This window comes from Myxocyprinus asiaticus, chromosome 42 (genome assembly GCF_019703515.2).
Source record: "Myxocyprinus asiaticus isolate MX2 ecotype Aquarium Trade chromosome 42, UBuf_Myxa_2, whole genome shotgun sequence".
Lineage (NCBI taxonomy): Eukaryota > Metazoa > Chordata > Actinopteri > Cypriniformes > Catostomidae > Myxocyprinus > Myxocyprinus asiaticus.
In genome coordinates, this window is record NC_059385.1 from 8,481,246 (window position 1) to 8,507,360 (window position 26,115).

General features: G+C 38.1%; 1 protein-coding gene across 1 annotated transcript; it reads right to left on the reverse strand.

Moving 5' to 3' along the window:
* Positions 1-4,163: 4,163 nt before the first annotated feature.
* Positions 4,164-14,824, reverse strand: LOC127433125 (WSC domain-containing protein 1-like). Its single transcript, XM_051684795.1, has 9 exons — positions 14,544-14,824; positions 12,184-12,750; positions 11,982-12,096; positions 10,166-10,350; positions 8,325-8,446; positions 7,294-7,465; positions 7,039-7,203; positions 6,185-6,385; positions 4,164-5,087 (listed from the first exon to the last, which is right to left on the reverse strand). Exons 2-9 carry the CDS (start codon positions 12,593-12,595, stop codon positions 4,735-4,737), a joined length of 1,725 nt encoding a protein of 574 aa, XP_051540755.1. The 5' UTR covers positions 12,596-12,750; positions 14,544-14,824; the 3' UTR covers positions 4,164-4,734.
* Between the last annotated feature and the right edge of the window lie 11,291 nt (positions 14,825-26,115).

The window sequence follows — 26,115 nt, forward strand, 5'->3', positions numbered from 1 at the left end:
GTATGTGTTTTTTTTAAAAACAATAGTAATAAGATAAAAAAATTCATTAAAAATCTCTTGTTCTATACCCATGCTTATTATTATGTAAATACTACTGCAATTTTGCTAAGACACACCATGCTTCAGACCTCTGTTATTTATTTGGAAATAAATTAATTTGTATTTATTAATATGGATAGGACAGATCTTACGGCTCATCTGATGTATTGTCTCAGAAGCCACTAGGTTTTCTTCTAGTAATATCTGATCTGTTCTCGCTCGAATGAGGAAAACACATGGCAGCTCTCAGGATTTGCAGACCTAGCACACAGCCTGTTGCTGTTTTGAAAACTCGTGGTTGTACACATACACAGTGCACAAGTTCATACTTTTTGGAACGTTGCATCTTTTGCTAAAGGAGTAGTGCACCCAATTTGAAAATTCTGTCCTTACAGACCTTATTCACGCTAGTGCCATCTTTGATTTTTAATGGGTATGACAACGAGGCTGTGAGGGATAGGCTTAGGGTGTACTCACACTAGGCCCGGTTGCCTTGTACCGTGCCCAAGTACGATTGTCCCCACTCCCTCGTTGGCCTGCACTCACATTGCACTTACCGTTCCGGGCTTGAGCACGCTTACGTCATTACGATGCGACTTTTTGTTTTGAAGAAAACAGGAAGAAAATCACTCTTGCAGAGCACAGTGGAGTCTATCACTGTAACATTATTTACTTTGTGGCTTATTTTGAGTCGTTTGGGGCATGGTGACACATGGCCCTCTCACATGCCTAATTGTCGACAGCATCGTACCACTGGAATTTATCCTTTTCGTCCGACGAGCTGCATTCTGTACCTTCAGATATTAAACCCGCAGTTTTTTCAGCTTGTCACATCATTGCTCAGTGGTTCTTTGGTATCCACGAGCACGAAGATAGTCACGAATTTTACCAAATATCTCGTAGTTCTTGTGTGTTCTTTTGTGTTGTATCCAGTTATGGATAATTCTTTTGCCCAGTCGATTCATTGACGTCATGTCACACTAGATGCGTACCGTGCCTGAGCCAACTGAACCATGCCAGAGCCCACCTCTTCAAGCGGGCCAAGGCACGGTTCAGCGGAGTGATCACACTAGTCAAACGAACTGGACTTTGGGGGGGCAGACATGCTCAGGCATGGTACAGATTGCCTAGTGTGAGTACACCCTTACAGTCTCTTCAATGGGTTGTACTGCAGTTTAAAGTGTTTTTGGATCATACCCTGGACAAAACATTGATAAAATTTCTGTCCAAGAACATTTAGTATACAAAAAAACTCCAGACAACATGAGTTGTGGAAAATCAGATTTGATCTTGGAGCTTTTTACAGCTTTATTTTGTTCGTGCCTTTGAAGAGACTGTAAGTCTATCCCTCACAGCCTCGTTGTCACGCTAGCGTGAATAAGGTCTATTCACTCAACCTTATGTCGTTTTAACCCTATATACTGTAATTTTTCCTGTGGAACACAAAAGGAGTATTTGGAGACACCTTTACGCTGTAAGGAAAACATGTGTTTCTTACACAAATTTTTCTATTATACGAGAAGCTCACAGATGTTTTGTAGAACAAAACACTATTTAAATGACTCTTAATATAGATATTTTTGGCAAACATATTTGTGGCATTGAAAGTAAATAAAATTCAATATTGTTTAGAGGGTGGTATCTGTGGTATTGAGCAGGTTGCCAAGCTGACAGGGGATCAGCTCTGGGAATAATGACAGGGAATAATGAAGATGTACTCATGTCATCCAGTGTCCATGATCAAGGTGACTTCAGGAGCAACATCTCTCAGGCTCTTATCACAGTCCTCAGAGGTTTATCATGTCTGGGTGGTTAGCGAATGAGTAGGGGGATCAGTTAAAGGTGCCCTCAGTAACTTTTTGTTTGTGTCATCTTGGACTTACAGTGACATCTAGTGGTGTGGATGCAACATAATTCAAAATCAATAATTTTCAGTTACAGATGCCATTGAAGAAATTCACTAATCAGTCAGCCATGATAATTTAATCCAAGAGTGAAAGTGTCCTGTAACAGGGTCTAACATGGTAGCCCCCATGAGGGGACCCTCTCCATGTAGAATGCAACAGCTTTTATAAGGTTACTGATATGACTGGACTCTTCATCTAATGTGAATGGTCATGAATATATACATATGTCTCAAAATTACAAAACATTTTTTTAGCAGATCTTTTATAGATTTAATGATTATTAAGTGCACTTTTAAAATGAAAGGCTAAATGCAGTCGATTAATATTAGATTATTTATATTTAAAAAAATACATTGAAATGTTAAACAACAAATAGTATGTTTTTAATCTACTTGTATTTTACAACAAAAATAGCTTATTATATTGACATATTTAAAATTACAATATGTTAAAGTGACATGCTGGCTAAACTAGGTGTACCTCACTACTACAACTACTGTATGACTACAAAGATTGATGGGCAGTGATTTGTAAAGATAAACTGTGTTTATGAACAAAGTGTGAGCTACTGCATTAATGCATGATAATATATTGGTAGCAAACAAGAGAATACTTTAAACATACCATGCCTTTTTATAGAAAAAATTATGTCAAAATCTAAAATCTATGTTTTGGACATACAGTATGTTACGACAAAATGTAATGATTTTAAAGGCCTATAAATGCCATTGTTAGCCATATGTCTGTTTGTACGTTTCATGGTCATATTACTCCGTAAACTATTCAAAATAAATAATCCATCATTGGTAGCCTGACAGTTTTGCACATGTTTCCACACTTCTTTTGTTTTAAACATGTATAATTAGATGCTTCCTCTAGCACCACAGATCTGTTCCTCTTGTCCTGAACCGCACTGGTGCTCTGCAGGAGGTAAATTACAGCAGGCCTTTATGAAATCATTGAGCTGTGTCACATGGTGATGGATTGTTCAAGCAGGCTTACCGTCACCCAATATTTCACAGATGGACAGACTGCTTGACATGTTAGTGTGTCATGGATATGTTTGACAGAGAGCAAACAGAGCAGCCATATGCCATACTTATTTATGACAGTATCTTAGATTTATACATGCACCCTGTAGGAGAGAGCAGAGAAACATGTGCACATATTTTAATGCAACAGCTCCTTTCAGAATGAGAATTGTAAGGGATAGTTAAAATCCTGTCAATATTCACTCACCCTTGTGTAGTCCCAAACCCAAATTACTTTCTTCTGTGACACACAAAAGGAGATTTTAGGCAGAATGTTAGCCTCAATCATTTACTTTGCATCTTTTTTCCATTTGGGGTGAACTGCTGTATCACTTTAAAGGGATAGTTCAGCCAAAAGTGAAAATCCTCTCATCATTTGCTCACCCTCATGCCATCCCAGATGTGTATCACTTTCTTTTTTCTGCAGAATACAAATTAAGGTTTTTAGAAAAATATTTCAGCTCTGTCGGTCCTTACAGTGCAAGTGAATGGTGACCAGACCTTTGAAGCTCCAAAAATCACATAAAGGCAGCATAAAAGTAATCTATAAGACTCTAGTGGTTAAATAAAATGTATTCAGAAGTGATATTATAGGTGTGGGTAAGAAACAGATAAATATTTAAGTCATTTTGTACTATAAATCTCCACATTCACTTTCACATTCTGAAAGTGAATGTGTAGATTTATAGTGATATTTGGAACTTAAAAGGTCTGGTCACCATTAATTGCATTGTTTGGACCTAAAGAGCTGAGATATTCTGCTCTGCAGCAGAAAGAAAGTCATATACATATGGAATGTCATGAGGGTGAGTAAATGATGAAAGGTTTTTTTATTTTTTTCATTTAAACTATCCCTTTAACATTTTAACACATGCAAGCACCTTTAATCTGCTAATCTTATGGTTAAAAATACATAGATGGAATATATACGGGTTTGGAACAACATCAGGGTGAGTAAATGATGAGATTATTAATTTTTAATATTTTTGGTTTTTCTATGCCTTAAGTGCTTTGCTCAATTGTACCTTTTATGGTGAAAAGGAACTTTGAGTTTCCAAAACACCACAGCCTCTGCTACATGATGGGCAGTCATATTTGTCTAGCCAAACACTGTTTATTTATTTTTTAATTTATTTTATTTAATTTTATTTATTTTAACTGCTGTTTTGTAGTTTGTCGTTGCAGTTTTTTTTTCTTTTTCAAAGGGCCTTTCATCTAACTGAGGCTCTTTAAAGTGTTGTAGCCTCTATTTATGTATTGGATTCATTATAGTAATATAATGTTGTGAAGGACACAAGCTGTTTGCTGTGCAAGAACAAAATGTTTCATCTTTACTTATGAAGGAACATTTTCTCTGAACCATCCCTCTGAAATGATGCATCGCTATAGAATGAATGTACCTGTGCCCACCTGGATCTTGACACTGAAATTCCAAAGAAACACAGGTGACAGACTGTTATTGACAAATAAATACAGAAAATAAATGAAGCCTGCCTCAGTATTTTATAATAACTTGAAGGTTAAGATTATAATTTATTAAAACTGTTACTTAAAATTATCCAAATTAATAACTTTAATGACACTACGTACAGACTAGACATGGGCTCCATGGGCAAAAAAGACTGCTGACAACAAAACCACAAACAAAAGCACTTGCAAACGGTGGACATAATAAAACATTCCAAAGGCATCCAGGCACTTCATGGTTCTGTTTTTCTCCCCTCCAGTAAAGGGCAATATCTGTGAATCATGTAGTCTCATCTGGGCATGTAGTCCTGTGGTAGGCCGCTGAGGTTTCTGTCTTTGAGGGCTTTATCTACTGTGTGGATGTGCTCATCTATACTAGCTCTCATCTCAGGGGTGAAGGGATCAAAGGATAGACCATGAGATCCAGAGCGTTTAAAATGCCCATCTCTGTTGCTTTCCATACATACAAGTCTTTCCTCTGGAATGCTGATGTTCAGGAAAGCGGTAATAGTCTTTAACTGAGGGACAAGATCTTTTTGAAGATTCTCAAAATGTACCACAAGCAGGCGATGGGCAAATCGCAGCCAGGCCAGAGCATGAGACACCCACCAGGAGGAATAACTATCCACAAACTCCGACCATTCTGTGAATGAAACAGTACAGTGCTTAAAACTAAACCCAATAGAATCTTTAACATGCTTAAAACAATTGCTCTCATATGTAAATGTGAGAAATAACTTATAAGTACACTGTTCACTTAAAGGTGAACCAAATTTTTTTTAACTCACCCTCATGTTGTTCCAAACGCACATGTCTTTCTTTTGCAGAATACTGAAAGGGATTTTAAAGGATGTCCCGTTTGTGGATTTCAATACAATGGCAGCTGATAGTGATTCACTTTAAAGCTGAAAAAAGGTCTCAAAAGTAATCAGTGTGGCTCGTGTTTCATATTCCAAAATATAAATTATTTTACTGTGAAAATCTTTTTGCTTTTACTTTTCACCCATGAATGTACAAAGGAGAGCTATGGCAGATCTCAAGATTTCTACTGTAAAATAACGTAATTTTCATCGTGTTTATCACCAAAACCTTTTGTATGCCTTTAGAAGTCTTAGAATACGACGCATACGTCACATTAACCCTTTGTAAGCTTTAAAGTGAGTCACTCTTATATGTCATTATATTGAAGACAGTGAGACATCCTTAAAATTCCTGCTTTTGTGTTACACGAAAAGAAAGACAAACACATTTGAAACGACACAATGACAGAATATTTTATTTTTGGGTGAACTATCCCTTTAAACATATATAAAAAAAAAATTATAAAAAAAACAAACATTTCTAGGGCTATACAGTTATTGAAGTAAAGAGATTTACTGACTGCTGTCAGACTGTTTTTTAGCATCTTGTGCCATGTGAGTTGTGTTTTTAAGACGCTATGTTGAGAACTCTGTGTCGAAACCTCTGTTGCATCCCATCTAGCTTATCACCACATTCAGGGGCTGTACACACATGTTGCATTCTTGCATTCAAAAAACGCTATACAGAGTGCAACAGAATGGAACAGAACAGAGGTTTTGACACAGTGTCTTAAAAACACAACTAATGGTGTATGATACTATGAAAAGCATGACGTGATGCAACGTGTAAAGATGTGCACACAGACCAACAATCAATACAACAGCCCAGATGGAACACAAGAATGCTGGCTGAATTAAATTCTGCTTCTATCATTGGTACCTTTGCTTTTCCAGTGAATGTCCGACGCATAGCCCAGGTGTCCGGCACACTTGCGGTTGAACTCTGCCATCAGAGAGCGATAGGGGTTTCGCATTAGCAGAATGGCAGAGTCGAACGTTTCAATCTCTCGCTGGCCGCTCTCATGAGTCTTGACGCAGATGACTCTCCCACTCTGCCAGTAATCCTTCTCTCCTTTAAAACCTGCAGCAGGTTAGAAACACACACCTGTGCATTAAAGCTCCACCCCTTAATTGAGGTTAAGTTTTTAACAGCTTGGGATATTTCATAAATGTAGTTGTTGATTGTTTTATTTCAGTATCAACTTTGTCTCAGATGTTTCTCCAAAATTGGTGCAGTATGTTTCTCTAAACTGTACAGTAAGAGTATATATAAAAATGAGGGTAGCATAGCTCAGATAATTTGACTGTAGAAGTTGAGAAATGTTTGAGTTCACATTGAAAGCTCTGACTTTTGATGGCAGCTTGTGTTATCTTGGCAAATCTGTGCCACACTGTTGACCACTTCTAACATATCACAGTTCTTCTGAAAGTTTACAGAAGACACATTTGAGATTACCATGTTTTTTTTTTTTACTTTTTTTCATGAGAAAAACTTAAAAAGCAAAAGTCTCCATTTGCTCAGCATGTTTTCTAATTTCTGTCTAAGAGAGGGAGAGAGAAAGAGAGAGATCAGTTTTTTTCTGTCCTTAATCTAAAAGTTAATCAAATTTCTAACAGAGCAATAGCTAAAAATTGTGCTTTTGATGTGTATTTTCTCTCATTCATGATCACAGTAAATCTCACAGATAAAAGTGGTGAGAAAACTAGGGTTTAAACGTGTTTGTGGAATCTCACCTTTGTTGTATAAAGAACCGTCAAAGTAATAACTGCCAGTGTAGAATCCAGTGGCCAGCTCAATCAAATGACGTAACCAGGTGTTTCCTGCCCCTGGAAAGCTAGAGAGGGCTACAAGGGTGCTAGATTTCTGGGGCAGAAATGTCCGTTCTTTGCATTTTTTATCTGAAAGAGCAGATTTAAGCTGAGTTGAATTCTTGAAGAGCAACAAGAGTGAGTTATGTGGCAGGTTGCAAATGCTCTATCTTACAGTACCTAGCACAGGTGTGCTGTAGACCCAAAAGTAGTCAAGGTCATGAGTGGACGTGCGATTTGTTTGGTTGCCCCTCCCACACACGTGTTCCTGCTCACTCATCTGCATTGTGAAGAGAAAGGGGGCGTGGCTGCAAAAACAGTCCCGCCCTGTCAATAAAGCCAACGGCAGCTCCTGATAAGGTCAGAAACATTTTAAAAGGGGTCAGAAAAGGGTGCATTTAAAAACAAACATTTGTAATGAGGTCTTGTTAGCCAAAAGATGTTCTTATAGAGTAGACAGTTGTCGAGACTTCATCTAAATAAATATGCACTTTAAATTTGCTACACATTTACAGATATCAAGGAAGTTCCTGTAGCTAAACTGGCAGAGTATGGCGCTAGCAACACCAAGGTCATGGGTTCAGTTCCCAGGGTTCTCAAGGCATCTATAAAATGTTTACCTTGAATGCACTGCAAGTTGCTTTAGAGAATAGCATCTGCCAAATAAATACAGTACTGTGCAAAAGTTTTAGGCACTTGTGAAAAATGTTGCATAGTGAGGATGTCTTCAAAAATATGTCATAAATAGTTTTCATTTATCACTTAATGTCATACAAAGTCCAGTAAACATAAAAAGCTAAATCAATATTCGGTGTGACCACCTTTGCTTTTAAAACAGCATCAATTCTCCTAGGTACTCCTGGACACAGTTTTTCTTGGTTGTTGGCAGATAGGATGTTCCAAGCGTCTTGGAGAATTCACCACAGTTCTTCTACCTATTTAGGCTGTCTCAATTACTTCTGTCTCTTCATGTAAAACCAGACTGACACGATGTTCAGTGGGGGCCTTTGTGGGGGCCTTGATATCTGTTGCAGGGCTCCCTGTTCTTCTATTCTAATCTTTTCTATTTGCAAAAGTAATGTTTGTAAAAGTAACATTTATATTTTCTAAATAATCATCTTAAGACAAATACTTTTGTGAAACACCTTATGTGCCTAAGACTTTTGCACAGTACTGTAGATTTTAATATTTACAACATTTGTGAATTAAACCTGATCTGTGCAGGTCTCTATACAATGTAGAGGCGTATGTGTCGTCACAGAGGTCTGAATCAGGAATTCAGTGGTAGAGCTCTTTGACCTCTTGAAACAGCCGTGGTAGTGGACCGTTCTGTCTGAGAAATATTGAAGAGAGAACATTGGACAGGTTGTCTTTTCCAGAGTATTTTCTGTACTTCTCTGTATTGCTGAATCACAGCACATTTAAAGAGGGAAGTAAACTGCAAAAGAATGAAAGAATGTAATAAAAAATAAAACATTTCTGTGCATAGCTGAGGTTACATGAGAGGGCGGTCAGTCTGCACGCGCATTCACAGAAACAGTATGTGCTCACATGAGCAGTCTGTGAAACAAAAATGTGAGATCTCAATGTCACTTGAGAGTCACTAATCAGCAGGAATCGGTGTCAAACCCGTTTGAATAGCTCATCAGAGATATATGCTCGTCATGATATCAGTCATGACAGGAAAACACTAATGGTTTATCCTGTAATAACCATGTTGAGATGCCTAAATGCAAATACCTATTAGTGATCTGCATTACTTTAACGCAAAACGCCAAAGAGGGTGAAAAAATCTTTAGTACTTCTCACTGGAGCAGTTTTGGAGTTACAATTGGATCTCTCTCTCTTGTTTTTGAATGTATCTCTGGTGAGTGTGATGTTTAACACTCATGGTGTTTATTAGATAGTTGGCAATATCTTTGACAGTGACAACAGAACTGATCATTTCTGTTCACTATATTGCAATGAATGTGGCAGAATGCGGCTCTTTGAAAAATTAAACCATGAGAAAATTTAACTGTTACACTCCTTATTTATTAATGCTATACTGAGATGCGGGTTGTCACTGTTTTGGCGGCACGAGGGGGACTTACACAATATTAGGCAGGTGGTTTTAATGTTGTGGCTGATCAGTGTATATTATTATTATTATTATATATATATTATTATATATAGAATTATTTTAAAAATTAAAACTGCGGCCCTAGAGGCTAGAGGGATTCAGATTTGTGGCCCCTGAGCTTTGCAAAGTTGAGTAGCCCTGGTATAGCACTTTTCACAATACACATCATTTCAAAACAGCTTTGCAGAAAATGATTTTGTAACATCTGTACTGCCGTACTGTCTTAAAGTCCTCACTGAGCAATTTAATTGAAAAACGTCATAAAAAATAATGCTTTTAGATGATTTCTTTAGGTCCCCAGAGAGCAAACACAAAGCAAGTGTGTCAAGGAACCCAAAACTCCATAAGATGTTATTTAATGGAGCAAAAAAATAAAAAATGGGAGAAACCAGGCTCAGCTGGACAGCCAGTTCTCCTCTGTCAATATAGCATGAATACAATGCCAATATCAGTTAGCTATGTGTAATTCAAGTCATGATTTCATTGGGAAAATGGAATAGATTTTTGGTGGGCAATGTTTAAAACTAAATAATATTGATTGAACAGTAAGTTTCATGAAGTTTCTTCGAAGACCATCCTGAATTGACTGCAGAACATGAATTACTTGTAGAACTGCACGTACATTTAGTGTCCTTGTTCTTTGTTCTTTGTCTGATTAAGGCATGAAGTCCACAATCTGACACAGTCTTTCTGTCTTTCTGAATCCAGGCTGGTTTTTGGCACAAGCTTCTGGCCTGCATCCAATGGACAACTTCTAAACAAAGTTCTCTAATCCATTACTCTCAACAGATATTAAGAATGCCATATGATTGAGGCATGTCCTATTCCAAGGACATCTGTGTGTGGCCTGTTCAAGCAGAACTGTGATTATCTTGGTCTGCAGGCATTCTGTTCTCATGCTTGTTATATTTCTGCTTGAATGTGACTTACATCTCTTCTGTCCTGGAAGCCGATCCTCAACTCTGTAGACAGACAGACGGCCCACACCTCCGCAGGGGGAGCCCTTCTCCCCCCTGCACTCCAGATTGCAGTCCTCTCCCCGAGCCCGACGGGCACAAACACGATTACCACAATGGCACTCCGCTCCATATTCCAGCCCAGCATAATGAAACCCACTGCAAAGAGGAAATGGGCTTCACTGTGGAGATATTAACAAGCACATACTATTCTGTTCCATTCCATTCTATTCTATTCTGTTCTAAATTTGTGTGTGTACAGTTAGCAGCATTAGTGTTGGGCCTTCACAATTCCCCAACAACCTCTAAGTCCACGTCCACACTTATGTTTTCAGTTGCAAATGCATTGATTTTGCAACATTTACGCCTCTCATCCTCATTGGAACGACACTCATTCCACCTTTTTCCTTCACCAAAAAACTGAGACTTTCCAAAACACCTTCTAGTACCAAAAAAAAAAAAAAAAAAAAAGATAACTTCATGATTTTCTACACTATGCTGTTATGGAGAACGTATTCAAAACACTTTTTTGGTGGAGGAAAACAACTTTTCAGTGTGGAAGACAGGTGTAAACATACAAAAAGCAATTCATTTTTAAAATGCAAATGTAATGGTGTGCATGTGGCCTTAGAATGTTGGAAACCATAACTAATTTTGACACACTACCCCAACCAACACATCCAAACTAGAGAAAAGTTTTTTGCATCCACTCCCGCAAGTTTCTATCCCACACCCGAACGCTCCCTCTGAATTTTACTCCATATTCACCCGCTCTCTGCCAGTGATTTTCTTTCGACCGCTCCAATTCCCGCAACCCTGCATTTGTTTTCCACACAGAGCAAAATCCATAGAAAAAGAGAGCAAACTTTTTATTTTTCTGTTATTGCTATTATCAGATGACACGTGACATGATGCCCATTTGACTTGCCTGAAGTTGGTTTCTTAACACTAAACTGAACATTTTCTAGTCCCTGTTACACATCCTTTGATGACACGGTGTACCCACCCTTTGCTCTGCCATTCTTCTAAAGTCCAGTTGACTACCTGCCCTCTCCAAATATTGGATAGGCCTAATTTGATGCACGTGCTGTGTGCACATTTATTTTACGTTGTTTTTTTGTTTTTTATCGCATTTATTAAATAATAAAATGTCAATATTTTATTTATTTTATTATCCACATTGGATTTCTTAGGCTATTCTCTGCTTGCCTGCTCCCATCTGCATCTCATGGAAGTACCGTCAGCTCTCGCCTTCAACTTCCCAACAAGAAATCTAATTGGGTCACATGGGTCCTGCGGTAGTTCCACGGGAAGGCAGACCTCTAATCCAAACTAATACATTTTACAGTCTTCTCTGTGGCTTCTACAGTAAGATGAATGTGAATCTTTCTGTTCATGTTGGAACTTTTATACAATCCACCTGAAAGTTCCTGTTGGTATTTCTTAGATGACCTGTGTAGAAGGACAGAGTCCCTCTAGTTCTGAAAACCCCAGTCTGCATAAAATTGCACTTTTATATATTTTTTTAAACATGTATATAATTTGTTCTGTTTGAAATGTGGAATATTTCTCTTCATTAGATGGTGTGTAGATGGATTAAGTGTGTAGCATTCATATCTTTCTCACTCTGACTCTTAGTCTTAATATTTGGCTGGACTCCTCGTCAGCCAAATCAGCCAACTCGTAATCTGCCACCTACCTCTGTGCATGAACACTGAATGCCCTCTTCTGAAAGAACAGAGTTTCTTTCATTTACTCTATGTACTTTTTTGGATCATTTTAAGCATTACCTCTCTGAGCAGGTGTCCTGACACAAAGCGCTGGTCATTTTACGGAAGTCGTAAAGGATGGTCCCACCAAGTGCATGCTCTGTTTCGTTGTTTATGAAACACCCAATATAGGTCCCTAGTTGAAAATGATTCAGAAAAGTAATATAAAATGTATAGGCACATCTTTAAAAATTAAAAATGCAAGGGTAGGATCAAGCCTTACCTTTATGTCTGGCTTCCTTATGTAATCGATTGCGTTCAGCTGAGCTTTGCTGTTCAGCTCCATTGCTGTGGAACCAATGGCGTCTCAGATGTCTGATCTCCAGGCTACGAGATACGAGGCGGCTCTGGTCCATTCTGCTGCCTGATGGATCAAGAGGTCGGTTCTCCACATCCTGAATTACTCTGGCACCATTCCTCCTGTAGAACCATCTTGCACCAGGTACCTCCAGGGTTTGAGGTGGTGCCAGTAGGGAGGGGAGTGCGATCGTATCTGTTTCTCTCTGAAATGTTACCATACTGGATCGCTGAAGCAGTAACACACTTCCTGCCATGATATAAGCCACGCCCAGGAAGAGAAGGAACAACTGAGCCTGCCTTAAGAAGTGCTGTAGTCTGTAGAACGGTTTGGCCATACTCTTCTTGTACTTGTTCAGACCATCCAGATTGATGCCAAATAAGACAGGACAAATAAATAAGTTCTAGCCAAGACTCTGAGCTTCATTCTCTGGAAGACTTTTTGCCCATTGGGGTCAAGAGCATCACAGCGTATTCACAGAAGAACAGAGCCCTAAAATAAAGAGAAAAGGCCAGTCAGAATTAATACAAGCATTTCAGCTGTGCATTAAATTCACAATCAGACAAAAACAACCACTGAATTTGAATCTCAACAAAATCTCAACTCAAAACAGCTGCAAGGAATGAGATAAAACAGCCAGGCTTCTGATAAAACCAGTGACAGAAATCAAATAACTTTCAGTAGGCTGTAATATATTTTTATCTTTGCAGAAGGAGCTAAAAGAGTCATGATGACCCAATAGATGCTTCATCCATGGGCTAATGAGCTATTGATGAATTGATAAGGGTGTAATTATGTTTTCTTTTTCAAACATGTTTGAGAAAACAAGAAAAAAAAAGAGTTCATCTGAAGAGACCAGCTAGCTGAAACACAATCAATGTAGGAAAACAACTGCTGAACATCTACTAAAGAAATCACTTTCTCTTAGTGAATTTCCAGTGTCTCCTGGTCTTTAGTGTTGTCTGGTGGTTTATGGGATGTGAGTTTTCTATCAGAGTAATGGGCCAGAAGAAATTTCTGCATTTGGGAGGGAAGAGCCGTCCATCCTGCCAACGTCATGTCACAGATCAAGAGAACTCCCTCATACTGCAGACACATGTGCTGATTAATCATGATCAAGAAGAGTTTCATTAGTAATGATGACTTAGATTCCCATCAGAACTTTACAATGATACGTGCAACATAAGCCACTGCTTGTTGAAATTCATCATCCAGCCTGCAATGTTCGACAGTTTATATAATCTCTGGATTACTGTTTTTGCTGTAAGAGAAATCTCAGGAAAGGCAGGAAAATAACACTTGGTTTTGGACAAAGACTAGTGTTTTGTGTCTGCAGTCTGGATGGAAATCAGATGTTTATCACATGATCATATTCCAAAAAGACAGTGCTGTTTCTACTGTTGTACGGAAATCAGCACATGTGCCTGTGCCCTAATATCTAGCAGAAGCAGACCTGACAGTTTTCACAGGGTCTTTCATACATGAGCTTTATTGAATGCTTGTTTGTTCCTTTGGGTGTTTGCTGTTTATGCTCTTTAAAAAAAAACAGTTAGAGTGTACATTCAGAGCTATATTTAGTCTACTTTTTATTTTAGTCTAGATTATTCTAGGGTGATACAACAAAACATCAGAATGCTAGTAAAGATAACTGTGAAGCACTCATTTGTTTCCATAGTGATTGAACGTGGCAGACAAATGAATACTCTTAGCAAACTACACATTTTACTACATGCAAAATCTCTCATCAGTGGAGAGGGTTTGTGGACCATCAGATCTGAAGGAATGTGATTTTTAAAAACTCTAAACCATTTGCATGTTATATTGTTAAGACTTTACAGTGTCAAATGGAAGTCTTATCAGAAATTTGTTCATTAAATCAGTCTGAAATATAAGAGAAAAAACAACAACTGAAACAGTAACATTGTCTAAATACATTCAATTTAAAGACGCAGAAATTCTGAACAGTGTGGTTCATCTTTTGTCAAGTGCCTTGAGTCCGATACAGGTTTCAGCACCACGGACAGCTCCTGTAGTTCAGTCCCAATAGACTTTTGTTCATTTGTAACAACATAAACAGATGAAACGAAGGAAATGTTAAGTTCCTGGTATATGTGTAGACTAACTAGACGAAATCGTGATGGTTTTAAAGGCGATCGAGACAAAACTTGCATATGCTCGTTTGTGAACACAATATGATATTTGCAGGAAAAATATACTGATTCGGACGCTGCGTTCACAAACACTACTTATGTTTTTTGAGTACAGAGAGAGACATGCCATTTTACCTTTATAATACGGCGTTTTTCGAGGTGATACCAACGATCAGGTGCAATTGTCACGGACGTGGATGTGTCGAGCTCACGCGCTCTTTGCATCTCCAACGCGTTGATATGCGCTTTACAAGTCCAGTGTTTCCTCGTAAATTGGAGGATTGTCACCGCAATGTAAAAGTTTTGAGTTTACAAAAATATTCTGCTGTTTTGGACGACTTTTTATGTTTGAAGTTCCCTTTGAAGCGTATTAAATGAGCGCGAGAGTTCTCTCTCATTGAGGCTTGTGCCGAATATCTTCCGAATAAACCGTGTGTAATGCCAGATTTTGACTCCCCAGTATCGTTATGTTTGGGGGTGGGTGTAGGGATGGGCTTTAGGGGTATGGACCAATGAGGTTAGGGTTAGTGGTGACTGTATGGGTGGGCTTTAGGGATGAGGGCCAATCAGGTTGCGGGGAGTCAGAATCTAGCGGGCAGTCAGTTTTCGGCACAACACCTGCCCTTGTTGTTTCCTGGCAACGTATAAAACATGGACTGAATTAATGCGTTTAGAGAGCGTATTATAGAAGTGTCGATGCTGTTATACTAGTGGATTATATCCGCCCTGTAAAGCTGACATAGACACCGAGAGCAACTTGATGTAGATTATTCCTTCTACTATTTTTTATTATTGGCTCCCCTCTAAAATTGTCACTAAGCAAGCCCTCGATTTGTGAGAAGTTTATTTCACACATTATAAGCATCTCAAGGTTTTTTTAAATTATTATTATTATACAAATATTTTCATCACCATGCTCTGTTTACATACTAAGAAATATTCTGTACAAAATTATATCCCCTTTCTCTATTTCTTTCTTCTCTCTGTGCACTGAAAATCCCTAATAAATTGACTCTACTCAACTGATTGATTAAACTTGTTAATCTTTTAAATGAATTGAGTAATTTTGTCTCCAAATCTTTGTGTGATTAAGTTCTCTTCACTTGGTGTTCATATAGGATTAACTTAAATATTTAAGTTAAGGTAACTAGATGCAAGTAGACTTAACTCAGATCTGCTATTTAAATATCATTGTTTCAACTTAATAATTTTAATTGATTAGACTCAAATTAAAGTCATACAATAAAACAGCATGAATAATGAAGATTGTAACTGATTCTAGGTCAATCATAAAAAAAAAAAAATGTATTTCTCCACCGAAATAAATATATGCCTGTACTTCAGTTGCACATATACACAAGGAGAACTGAGATAGTGTTAACAGGGTCCAACTTGACCAAAGGGGACACAGAACACTCAAATGGTGACATCAAAACAACTATTTGCAACAAAATAACATAATACTACAATACAGCTAAAGCCTCTATAAATGTCCCATATGTGGGGGCCTGGGTAGCTCAGTGGTGAAAGACGCTGGCTACCACCCCTGGAGTTCGCTAGTTCGAATCCCAGGGCATGCTGAGCCAGGTCTCCTAAGCAACCAAATTGGCCCGGTTGCTAGGGAGGGTAGACATGGGTCTAGTCACATGGGGTAACCTCCTCGTGGTCGCCATAATGTGGTTCGTTCTCGGTGGGTTGTTGCGGATGCCGCGGTGGATGGCGTGAAGCCCTCAACACACGCTATGTCTCCGTGGTCAGCGCGCTCAACAAGCCATGTGATAAGATGCATGGGTTGAAGGTCTCAGACACGGAGGCAACTGGGATTCGACCTCTGCCACCCAGATTTTGGCGAATCACTTCGCAACCACGAGGACTTAAAAAGCAGGGTAAAAAAATCCCCCCCAAAAAATGTCCCCATATGTTTTATTTGACCAAGGAAATAATTAAAGTGCAAAATATTGTATGTATTCCCTATAGCCTCAATTTTGTACTCAATAGTTTGAGTTATTAACACTTAAGATTTTAAGTCAATGGATTTTTAAGAAAAATATGTTCAAGGATGTTTGATTTATGAGCCCAAAACCTGACATTTCAAGTAAAGTTTAATTAAGACAACTTGATTTTTTCAGTAATGACAACATTAGGGTTTACAGTATATCTGCTTTTTGTGTAAACATGTCTGCTGCTGGGTATAATACAATTTTAAGCAGTTACAAAAGTATCATGCTATACATCATCTAAACATAATCTACAATTATTATTTTGTTGACAATTATTATTTTGTTTGATAAATATGATGTATAGCATGTCACACAGCAGGGGCCGGTTGCACCAGCTATACGTAAGTTAAAATTTAGCCTAGTTGTGGCGTAAATGGGCACTAAATCACAATTTACGCACTACTAAATATTTGAGCATTGCACCATTAAACTTAGGTAGGACATAACCCTACGTATAAACCAAATATTTACGGAAGACTCTGACCAGTACACTAACCTTAAAACCCCTCTGTGAGTCATTAGACATTTAAATTAACATGTTTTGTAAGCTTTCGTTATAATTTCTAAGGTTTACAGGCTTATTAATACAGACAGAGAATGCATAAGGCATTTACGTGGATGTCACTTAGTGTAGCTATCAGCTATGCAGCGTCGTAAACACATCAGACTGGCAAAGGCTTGCTGATTTTGTTCTCTTGGGTTCTAGAGTTCCTCTGGAGCCTGAGATCTGACTTCACTCAATGGACCTTTATATACAAATTTTTATAGATATACAAATTTTGTGAGGTATCCAAAATTTGGTGCAAATCCAAAATACATCAGCTGTAAAAAAAAAAAAAAGAATATCCAAAAATCTACCCAACAACTAAGTACTTTTTATTCAAAATAGTTCTAGGTCTGCTATGGCCTGATCACAGCCATATATATCTACCATAACAGTAGCCTACTTTTGCTCATTTTACATTGCTTACAGCAAATACATGATTACATTTAAAAGTTTGTAATATTATCCAAGCCTCTTGTTGTAGGCTGTATGATGTTCATAAAACTGTCTTCTATGACAATTTGAGGGACATTGTTGTGTCCAGAGCACATTTAAACGATAGGCATCTGTACAAGTGAGTCATTGTTTGTTTCACAAGGGGCTTGTGACACATTGTGTTAATCTGTTTTTGAGGTTTGTCCCTCAGCAACACTGACTGCAGAGCATTGCAGCATGTTTTCAAGTAATTATATTGCACTTATGTTCAAGGTCAGGGACCAATCGACAAATTGATTTCATTTGGTGCTGGCGACTCGGCCCAGTGGTGGAAAACCAGATTAAAACATCTTGCTTTCCAAACAATTTAGGGTTTGTGGCACAAATCACAGATACAATCAGCACTGCACTGAACACCTGTCTCTGATGAGAGCCATCTTCACTCAAGCTGTCTGTCTCTCTCTCTCATTCTGTCTGACTCTCACTTTTTCTTTTTTTTGCACCTGTTTCATTCTCTTAGGCTGATTAAAAAATGACATCTGCTGTGAGTTTCACAATCCGTCAAACAGATTTAGTGCTCTGTCATGCAAGAATTGTGCTGGATTCTCAACTTCTGTGCATTTTTCATGGGTTGTGGTTTATTAAATGACTTACACGTTCGAATTAAATTTTCAAACATTAAAACATGATGAAAAATTCAGCAGGACTGAATTTATAAAGAAATCAGATCCAGATGGGATGTGAAGTTAAGTAATTTTCAGTTTTTGTATGGTTGAGTTTAATTACCACTGAAGCTCAACAAGTACAGTATAAACTGGATAGGTGAAGTTTGTCCAGCCTTGTCTGAAAGTCAGATTTAAAAAATTGAAGGTTTCAGACTCTTAGCTCATTGAACATTCTGTCAACCGTAAGTCTGATCAGTTAGAAAGATCATAGCAACCTGAGTCTGAACAGGTTAAAGGTCTGTGCAGAGTTTGGTGTACCTGAAAGCTCGAACGATTTACAGTCAGAAATTTTGGTCTTGGTTTACGGATTTTGGGAGAAAAAATAAAAAACTAACCAAATTCTCTAGAATAACATTATGTTAGCTTTGTCAAGCCAAAGATATCACCCATGTCACCCAGGAAGGAAACACAAAACTCAAAAGTTACACAACAAAAACAAAAGTTAACACTATAATGCATACTGTATTTCAGACAAAAATTACCTAGTGTCTGTTTTTCAAGACATCATTTTTACAAGAAGTGGTCCTTTGATCTGCCACTCCAGGTAGTGAGAATTTGTATCACTACCCTTAGAATGCATACAGTATGTGGTTCCTATAAAACCCAAATGTGATTCCTATCAGATTCAATGCATTTAACAATATGTTTTTTGTAATAAATTGATTGTTTTCAGTTTCCATTTATTATGTAATTAAATATATGTTAAATACCATGTTCACGTTCATATTTATGTGTAGTATGCATGTAAAGAAAGGTGTCATTCAGCTAATGCTTATATCCAAAATGCTTGACATTACACCGGTTACAGGGAGAGTGCTCATGGAACAACATAAGGTTAGATGCCTAGTTCACAGCAAGGGTACAATGGTTATAGCTCCTGGACCACTTAGTTTATTTGAACCTGAAACTTTTCATTTTTCAGTATGCCTGACCACTCCAAACAATAAATATAGCTACATAAATGAATATAGAAATATAGTGTCATATGGCAATATAGAGTACATAAGGTTGTCATTTTACAAGTTTATAAAGAAATGTTTTGTTGTTGTTTTAAAAAAAAAAAAAAAAAAAAACATTTTATCTTAGTCCATTGTACTTATTTGTATGTGTTTGTTTGGGTGGAGTTGTTGAAACATTTCGTATTTTACCACCAAACATGGAAATTGCCCAAAATTGTGAAGAAAGTGTTAAGTTAAAAGAGAGTTTTAATGATTTTCAAGTGCTTTATTTCACTCAGTGACAACTGAGAAAAGTTCTGTAGCGGCAGCCATTAGCCCAGAATTTTCAGTTGTCAATTACATGAAATGCAGTTTTTCTTTTTTTGGTTAAACAAAAAAAAGTAACAAACAGCCTTCATGTTGGGCTTTTGGCAGAATTAACCACCTCTTTGTGTGCTAAAGTCTGTCTGTAAATGAGGGAAAACAGAGGTGTGAATAAAACCAGTAGTGGCATCTCTCTCTCTGACCTTTATTATTCTTTAATGATGGTCTGCTGTCTGGAACCAACAACCACACTAATGAAAACCACAGGAGTGAGGTCATGACTGTCACAGCACTGACTAACACTTTACACTGTGGTCATAATGTATCACAACACATAAATATTCACAACACATTCTATTGGAATGCATGTGTTATGAAGTTCTATAATCTAAAACTGTAAGAAATGTCACAGTTATGGCTGGACTAACATTACCCAGACAGAACATCACTAAAAAATTCTGTTGACCAGGGATGCATTAACAAGGGTTTTTAGAAAATCAAATACAGAACAAATATCATTTATAGACCAGTAGTAAGTTGAGGTATTAAATTCTGACCAATAAATAAAAATAAAAAAATCCACTAATGCATCATACTTTAACCTGCAGGAAAGACTCTAAATTTTATGTCTACCTGGTGGTTTGTGACTAATGCATATTTGAACATCACTGTACTGGGGTTTGTTCTGGAGGACGGGCCAATAAAACAGGTGAAATGCTTACATTGAAGGACCTGAGCCATATCTAGGAACAACAATATCATATTCCATGATATGAGATATTATATGAGATATTCCCTTTGACTTGGGCCAGTAAGCAACCACACAGAACACTTAGCAAACACCTAGTAACCACTCAGAACTACCTAGAAACTGCAAAGCAACATGCAAAAAAAAAAAAACACTTTAGTAACCACAAACCAATGTCCTGGCAACCATCCAGAACACCCTAGCCAGGGCTGACCTACTGATTTTATAAATTCAGGTTTGAATGAACCTTCTCCAAACTGCAGATTCTTTAAAGATTCTAGAGCTCATCATCTCTTCTTTGGGTTGGTGTTTTTGCTCTTCAGACAGACTGCCTTATGCATGAGAAATATCCCTTTCTCTGCTCAAAGGGATCCTGTTGTAAGTGTCTCTCTCTCATCTGGATGACAGTCATGCTCTGACTGTGTTTTATTCTCTCAGTCCTGGAGGAAAAGACTCAGGTCCTTCCACACACACACACACACACACACACACACACACACACGTACATGCATGAAGTCACCTGGAAAATAGAGGCTTGGAATTTAAATGAATGTATAATGGGCCAGGCGGAAGTCTTTGGCCACTTCTGTGTAAATCCAATCCTTTATCTGTGTGGCATTTAAAAAAAATCAAACCTGACATTTCATGTGGGCTCCTGGAAAATACAAACAGTATGCATGCTTTAAAGTCAAGCAAGTCAGTATAATATCTGTAGGCATCATCTCCCCTTTTCAAATGACTTAAGGGCTTGAATCTCTTAATTTGAAACTTTTTTGGTTACAATGAATGAAAATCAAGTCCTCCATTTAAGATTAGCAGTTAGAAACAGTACACATTATTGTGCTTACAGCAAACTCTTTGATTTCTGCAGCTGGTTGGAGAGATAAAAGGCTTGGTGTTCTTCAGATGATTCAAAACAAAAAAAAAGGCCTTGACATTTTCACTTTTATAATCGTTTGTCCTCTTGTGATTGTTTTTGTGCCTTCAGACCGAAAGAAGTGTGTGTGTGTATATATATATATATATATATATATATATATATATATATATATATATATATATATATATATATATATATATGCATACAGAAATATTTAAACCAGCCCATCTTGCACCAACAATCATGCCATGGTCCAATTAAATTGAGATCACATTTATTCCCCATTCTGATGGTTTATGTGAACATTAACTGAAGCTCCTGACCCGTATCTGCATGATTTTATGCACTGCACTGCTGCCACACGATTGGCTGATTAGATAATCGCATGGATGATTGTTGGTGCCAGATGGGCTGTTTTGAGTATTTCTGTAACTGCTGATCTCCTGGGATTTTCATGCACAACAGTCTCTAGAATTTACTCCGAATGGTGCCAAAAACAAAAAACATCCAGTGAGTGGCAGTTCTGCGGATGGAAACGCCTTGTTTATGAGAGAGATCCACAGAGAATGGCCAGACTGGTTCAAACTGACAAAGTCTACGGTAACTCAGATAACCGCCCTGTAAAATTGTGGTGAGAAGAATATAATCTCAGAATGCTACTCTCAGATGCAGGTTGGCGCTATTTTGGTGCCACGATGGGGACCTGCACAATATTAGGCAAGTGGTTTGAATGTTGTGGCTGATTGGTGTATTCATACATACACACAGTATTCAGTATACACAAAAAAGTATAACGACTGAAATTTGTTCTTCTTCTCAAACAAGGCTAATGTATGCCTTATAAGACATCTGGCCTACTTTTATGATACATCAGTGATGCTTTTATTTTTGGAGCCTCAATCCTCATTCACTTCTATTGTATCATAAAAAGCAATGTGGAAATTCTGCTAAACTTATCCTTTTGTGTTCCGAGGAAGAAAGAAAGTCATACGGGTTTGTAATAACATAAGGCTGAGTAAATTAGTTTTGGGTTAACTATCCCTTTAAGATTCACTGTCATTCTTGACTTCTTTGAAATGTACCTGTCTTCCTGTTGAGGGTGTCTTGAACATTATATTTGATTTCTCTGAAAATCCACTGATGAAGAGTTGTGTTGGGGCATCTGACACAGGGCATCTGTGGGAGCTAAGACAGTAGTTCTGCTACGACGGTTTTAATGTCATAACGCACAACTGCTTTACGATTGTGCTGGGTAAATTGTAATTGCAATCATTTCCGTCTGGCTACTTGCTGGGTTTAATAGGTTTAGTTTAATAATTAAGTGGCATGAGAACAGCTCTGCGCATGAGTGCATTTCATTCTGTAATTGAGACATTTGTTTGATGTTGTGAGATCCCCAGGCGTGTGGCATTCATACCGTGTCTCACTCTGTTGAAAGAGAAATGATTGACAGTGATGGCAGTGCGTGCCATGAGCTGTCACTGAGCTGCTTATATGAGTGATTATCGATGTGCAAATCTCAAAGTTATGAATGTAGGGCTGAAGATATGGAAAATCTGTTGGCAGCCAAAAAATGACAACTTTGAGTGTAAAATGTGAAAAAACGTTAGATATGTTAAAGGGATAGTTCATCCAAAAAGTAGTTCAAGCCTTTAACTTGTTTAGCTGTGACTAGTCTAGTCAAGTCATTTTTATAATAGCACTTTTCACAGCACACATTGTTTCAAAGCAGCTTTACAGAAAATCATGCTGTAACATAAAAAGAAGCTGTAATGTCTGTAATGTCTTAAACATTCTCAATGTGTGGTTTAATGAAATAAAGTGATTGTAGATTATGCATAAAAAAAAATTCCTTAACGCCCAGTGAGCAAGCCAAAAGGAGACTGCGGCATGAAACACAAAACTCCATAAGATGTTAGTTAATGGAGAAAAATTAGCTTTTTTATTTATAAAAATAAATATAAAATAAATAATAAATAATAAATAAATAACCTCACAGGGGGAGCCAGTTCCCCTGTGGCCATATGCACAATATGGCTGTCATATATTCCCTGTTTTTGTCTAGACTTTTATGTTGAAATTCTTGTTTAGTTCCCCGTTTCTGTTTCCTGTGTTAGTTTTGTAGTCCTTTGTAGTTTTATTTCATGATTTGTTCTCCCTGTTTGTTTCCCCAGGTGTTCCTTGTTCCCTGATTGTTTCCCCAGGTGTTCCTTGATTTCCCTTGTGTATTTAAGCCCTTGTTTCCCCTGGTCAGTTTGTCAGTCTTTGCATGTATTTTTTTGATGCTCTGTGCTTGGTTCCCTGTGTTTTCTTTTCTTTTCTTATATTCTGAGTTTCTTTGTTTATCTTTTTGTTATTAAAGCTGCATTTAGATCCTCATTCCTCACCTGCCTCGTCATAGAAAGACTAAACAAAAATGGATCTAGCGGCTGTCAGAATTCTGCTTCTGAAGCAAGGGGACCGTCCAGTTGAGGACCACGTCCGTGAGTTTTTAGAGCTAGCAAATTTAGTGCACTATCAGGAGCACTCCAGAGACTCCGCCTCCAGCGGCTCCACCCGCTCGTCCAGAGACTCCTCCTCCAGCGGTTCCGTCCGACTTACCAGTGACTCCTCTTACAGCGGCTCCACCACCTGACCCAGTCCCTGCCCTGTGGCCGCCTCCTGACCCTGTCTCGGCCCTGCGGCCGCCTACCAGGACTCCTGAACCAGTCCCCACCTTGAGGTGGTCTCCTGGCCGCCCGCCTGATCTGGTCTCCTGGCCGCCCGCCTGATCTGGTCTCCTGGCCGCCCGCCTGATCTGGTCTCCTGGCCACCCGCCTGATCTGCTCTGGTCTCCTTGGCCCTCACTCAGCCCTCTAAAACCCTGGCTCCAGCTTGGTCCTCCGAGCCAGCAACGTTGCCCTGGCTCTCCATCCCTCTGGCTCCGCCTTGGTCTCAAGCCTTCCTGACTTTGCCTTGTTCCTCTGCTCCCCTTGTGCCCCATGGACACTGCCTGTTTCCCCCCCACGGACAATTTGTTTTTTTGTAGTGTTTGAAATCCACTCGTTTAAAGGGGGGCTCTGTCATGTATTCCCTATTTTTGTCTGGACTTATGTTGAAATTCTTTAGTTCCCCGTTCCTGTTTCCTGTGTTAATTTTGTAGTTTTATTTCATGACTGGTTATCCCTGATTGTTTCCCCAGGTGTTCCTTGTTTTCCCTTTGTGTATTTAAGCCCTTGTTTCTCCTGGTTAGTTTGTCAGTCTTCGCATGTATTGTTTGATTCTCTGTGCTTGTTCCCTGTGTTTTGTTTTCTTATATTTGTGTTTTGAGTTTCTTTGTTTATCTTTTTTTGTTATTAAAGCTGCATTTAGATCCTCATTCCTAGCCTGCCTCGTCACAATGGCATAGCATTGAGTTCAGTATTACTTTTATGAAACTGTTACAACATAATTAATATTAAGGACACAATTTCTTTAAAATACTTTAAGCAAATTCATTAAGTGGTATCATTCTGTTAGATTAGAAGATAAAGGCCCTGACATGTAAATCCATTTAATGATGTGGTTAGTAATTAATTTCTATGGGTGCTACACAGTGATACACACATTAATTATGTGGTTCCTGTCATTCCTGTTACAACATTGTGTATTTTAGCACTGCTGTAATGACCAATCAACATCCAGGACCAGAACTATTAGTGCAATATAGTCTCATAGAATGATTGTTAATATAATTTTGTAAACTTAGTTTTACATGCCGTGTTCTATGTACTGCCGCAGTTTCCTGGTGAAATTAACACTAGAGGTACTTTCACACAAATCATGACTGCAACGGCTGATTATGACTTTATAAACATTTATTTTCCCCTCTATTACAGACATACTGCTATGTTACAATATCAAAAACGTACTCTGACACATCACTGGAAAAACGATACATTTTAATGTTTATATTACAGACTCCCCTACATTTACACGCTTATTCCAATGTTATTAGCTTGTGCGGTAGCTTGCCAGATAGAAGACCGAGGCTTAAGCCCAGCCAAGAATACAAGCTGACACATGAGAAAGTATCATAGAAGTGACACGAAATTACATGGTTGCTTCAGTAAATGTGCTTTTCATGTCACATTTGCTTTTAGGACACTATCGGTTGAGGTGATGGTTTAGGGTAAGGATGTCTATTTTATTCACCTCTTTAGGTTAAAGTTTTAGGTTAGGAAGGTAGGTTTTACTCCTTTAAACCTTCATATATCATTCACCTTAAAAACCTTGTCTCATTACAACACAATTTCACTCGCTTTTGGTGTCCCTCGATGGACATTTAACTGGGAAACTGCAGCAAAAATGGTAATGAAGCATATACTTTTGTTTGGCAAAAATGTTGCCATGGTTTTATAATCACAGTTGAAACTTGTATGACAAATTTTTTTCTGTGGTACACAAATAGATTTAGCTAGCAATGTCCAAGCTGCATATTTTCCATATAGTACATGGTGACAACAACTGCTAAGATTTTCCTAAATGGAAAAAAGCACCATAAAAGTAGTCCATTAGACTCTTGCGCTACATTTCAAGTCTAATAAAACCATACAATAGCTTTGTGTGTGGAACTTGACATTTAAGTTGTTATTCACTGAAAATCTTGCCTTCTGCCTAAGCTTTCAAATCACATTTATTTTTGGGTGAACTCTTCCTTTACGTAACATTAATGTTGCCATTTTTTCCTCACAAGTGTTGCCAATGATGTTGAAGCTACCTTCAAACCAGAAATGTTGTACTCTTGAATGAGAATATCAACATTAGTTATAACAGAAATTCACCATTTCAATTCTGCACTCATTCTTCATGGCCGCTAAGACTGTGACCTTGGTTCGGAAGATTAAATGATACAGACATGACATGACTGAGACAGATCTGTTCTCTGTGATTAATAGCCTCATATTGAGGCCTATTTAAAAGATGGACTCAAGTGAAATGCTGTATGAACTTGCACACACACAGTTCTGTCAATACCCACAACATCTCACAATTCAGTTGTATTGATTTATTGATATTCTGTGGACTTCAATTAAGAGATTAGATTTCTAAAGAAATACATTACTTAGGACATGCCAGTACTAGTTTTCAGTTT

What these genes read in the sequence shown, in the direction of transcription:
- LOC127433125 (XM_051684795.1), bottom strand. Translation starts at nt 12,595, where the DNA reads ATGGCCAAACCGTTCTACAGACTACAGCACTTCTTAAGGCAGGCTCAG. An exon ending in TAAGGAAGCCAGACATAAAG is followed by an intron (nt 12,097 to 12,183) that starts GTAAGGCTTGAT and finishes ATTTTCAACTAG; the next exon opens with GGACCTATATTGGGTGTTTC. An exon ending in TAGAGACCTGCACAGATCAG is followed by an intron (nt 7,466 to 8,324) that starts GTTTAATTCACA and finishes TGACCTTATCAG; the next exon opens with GAGCTGCCGTTGGCTTTATT.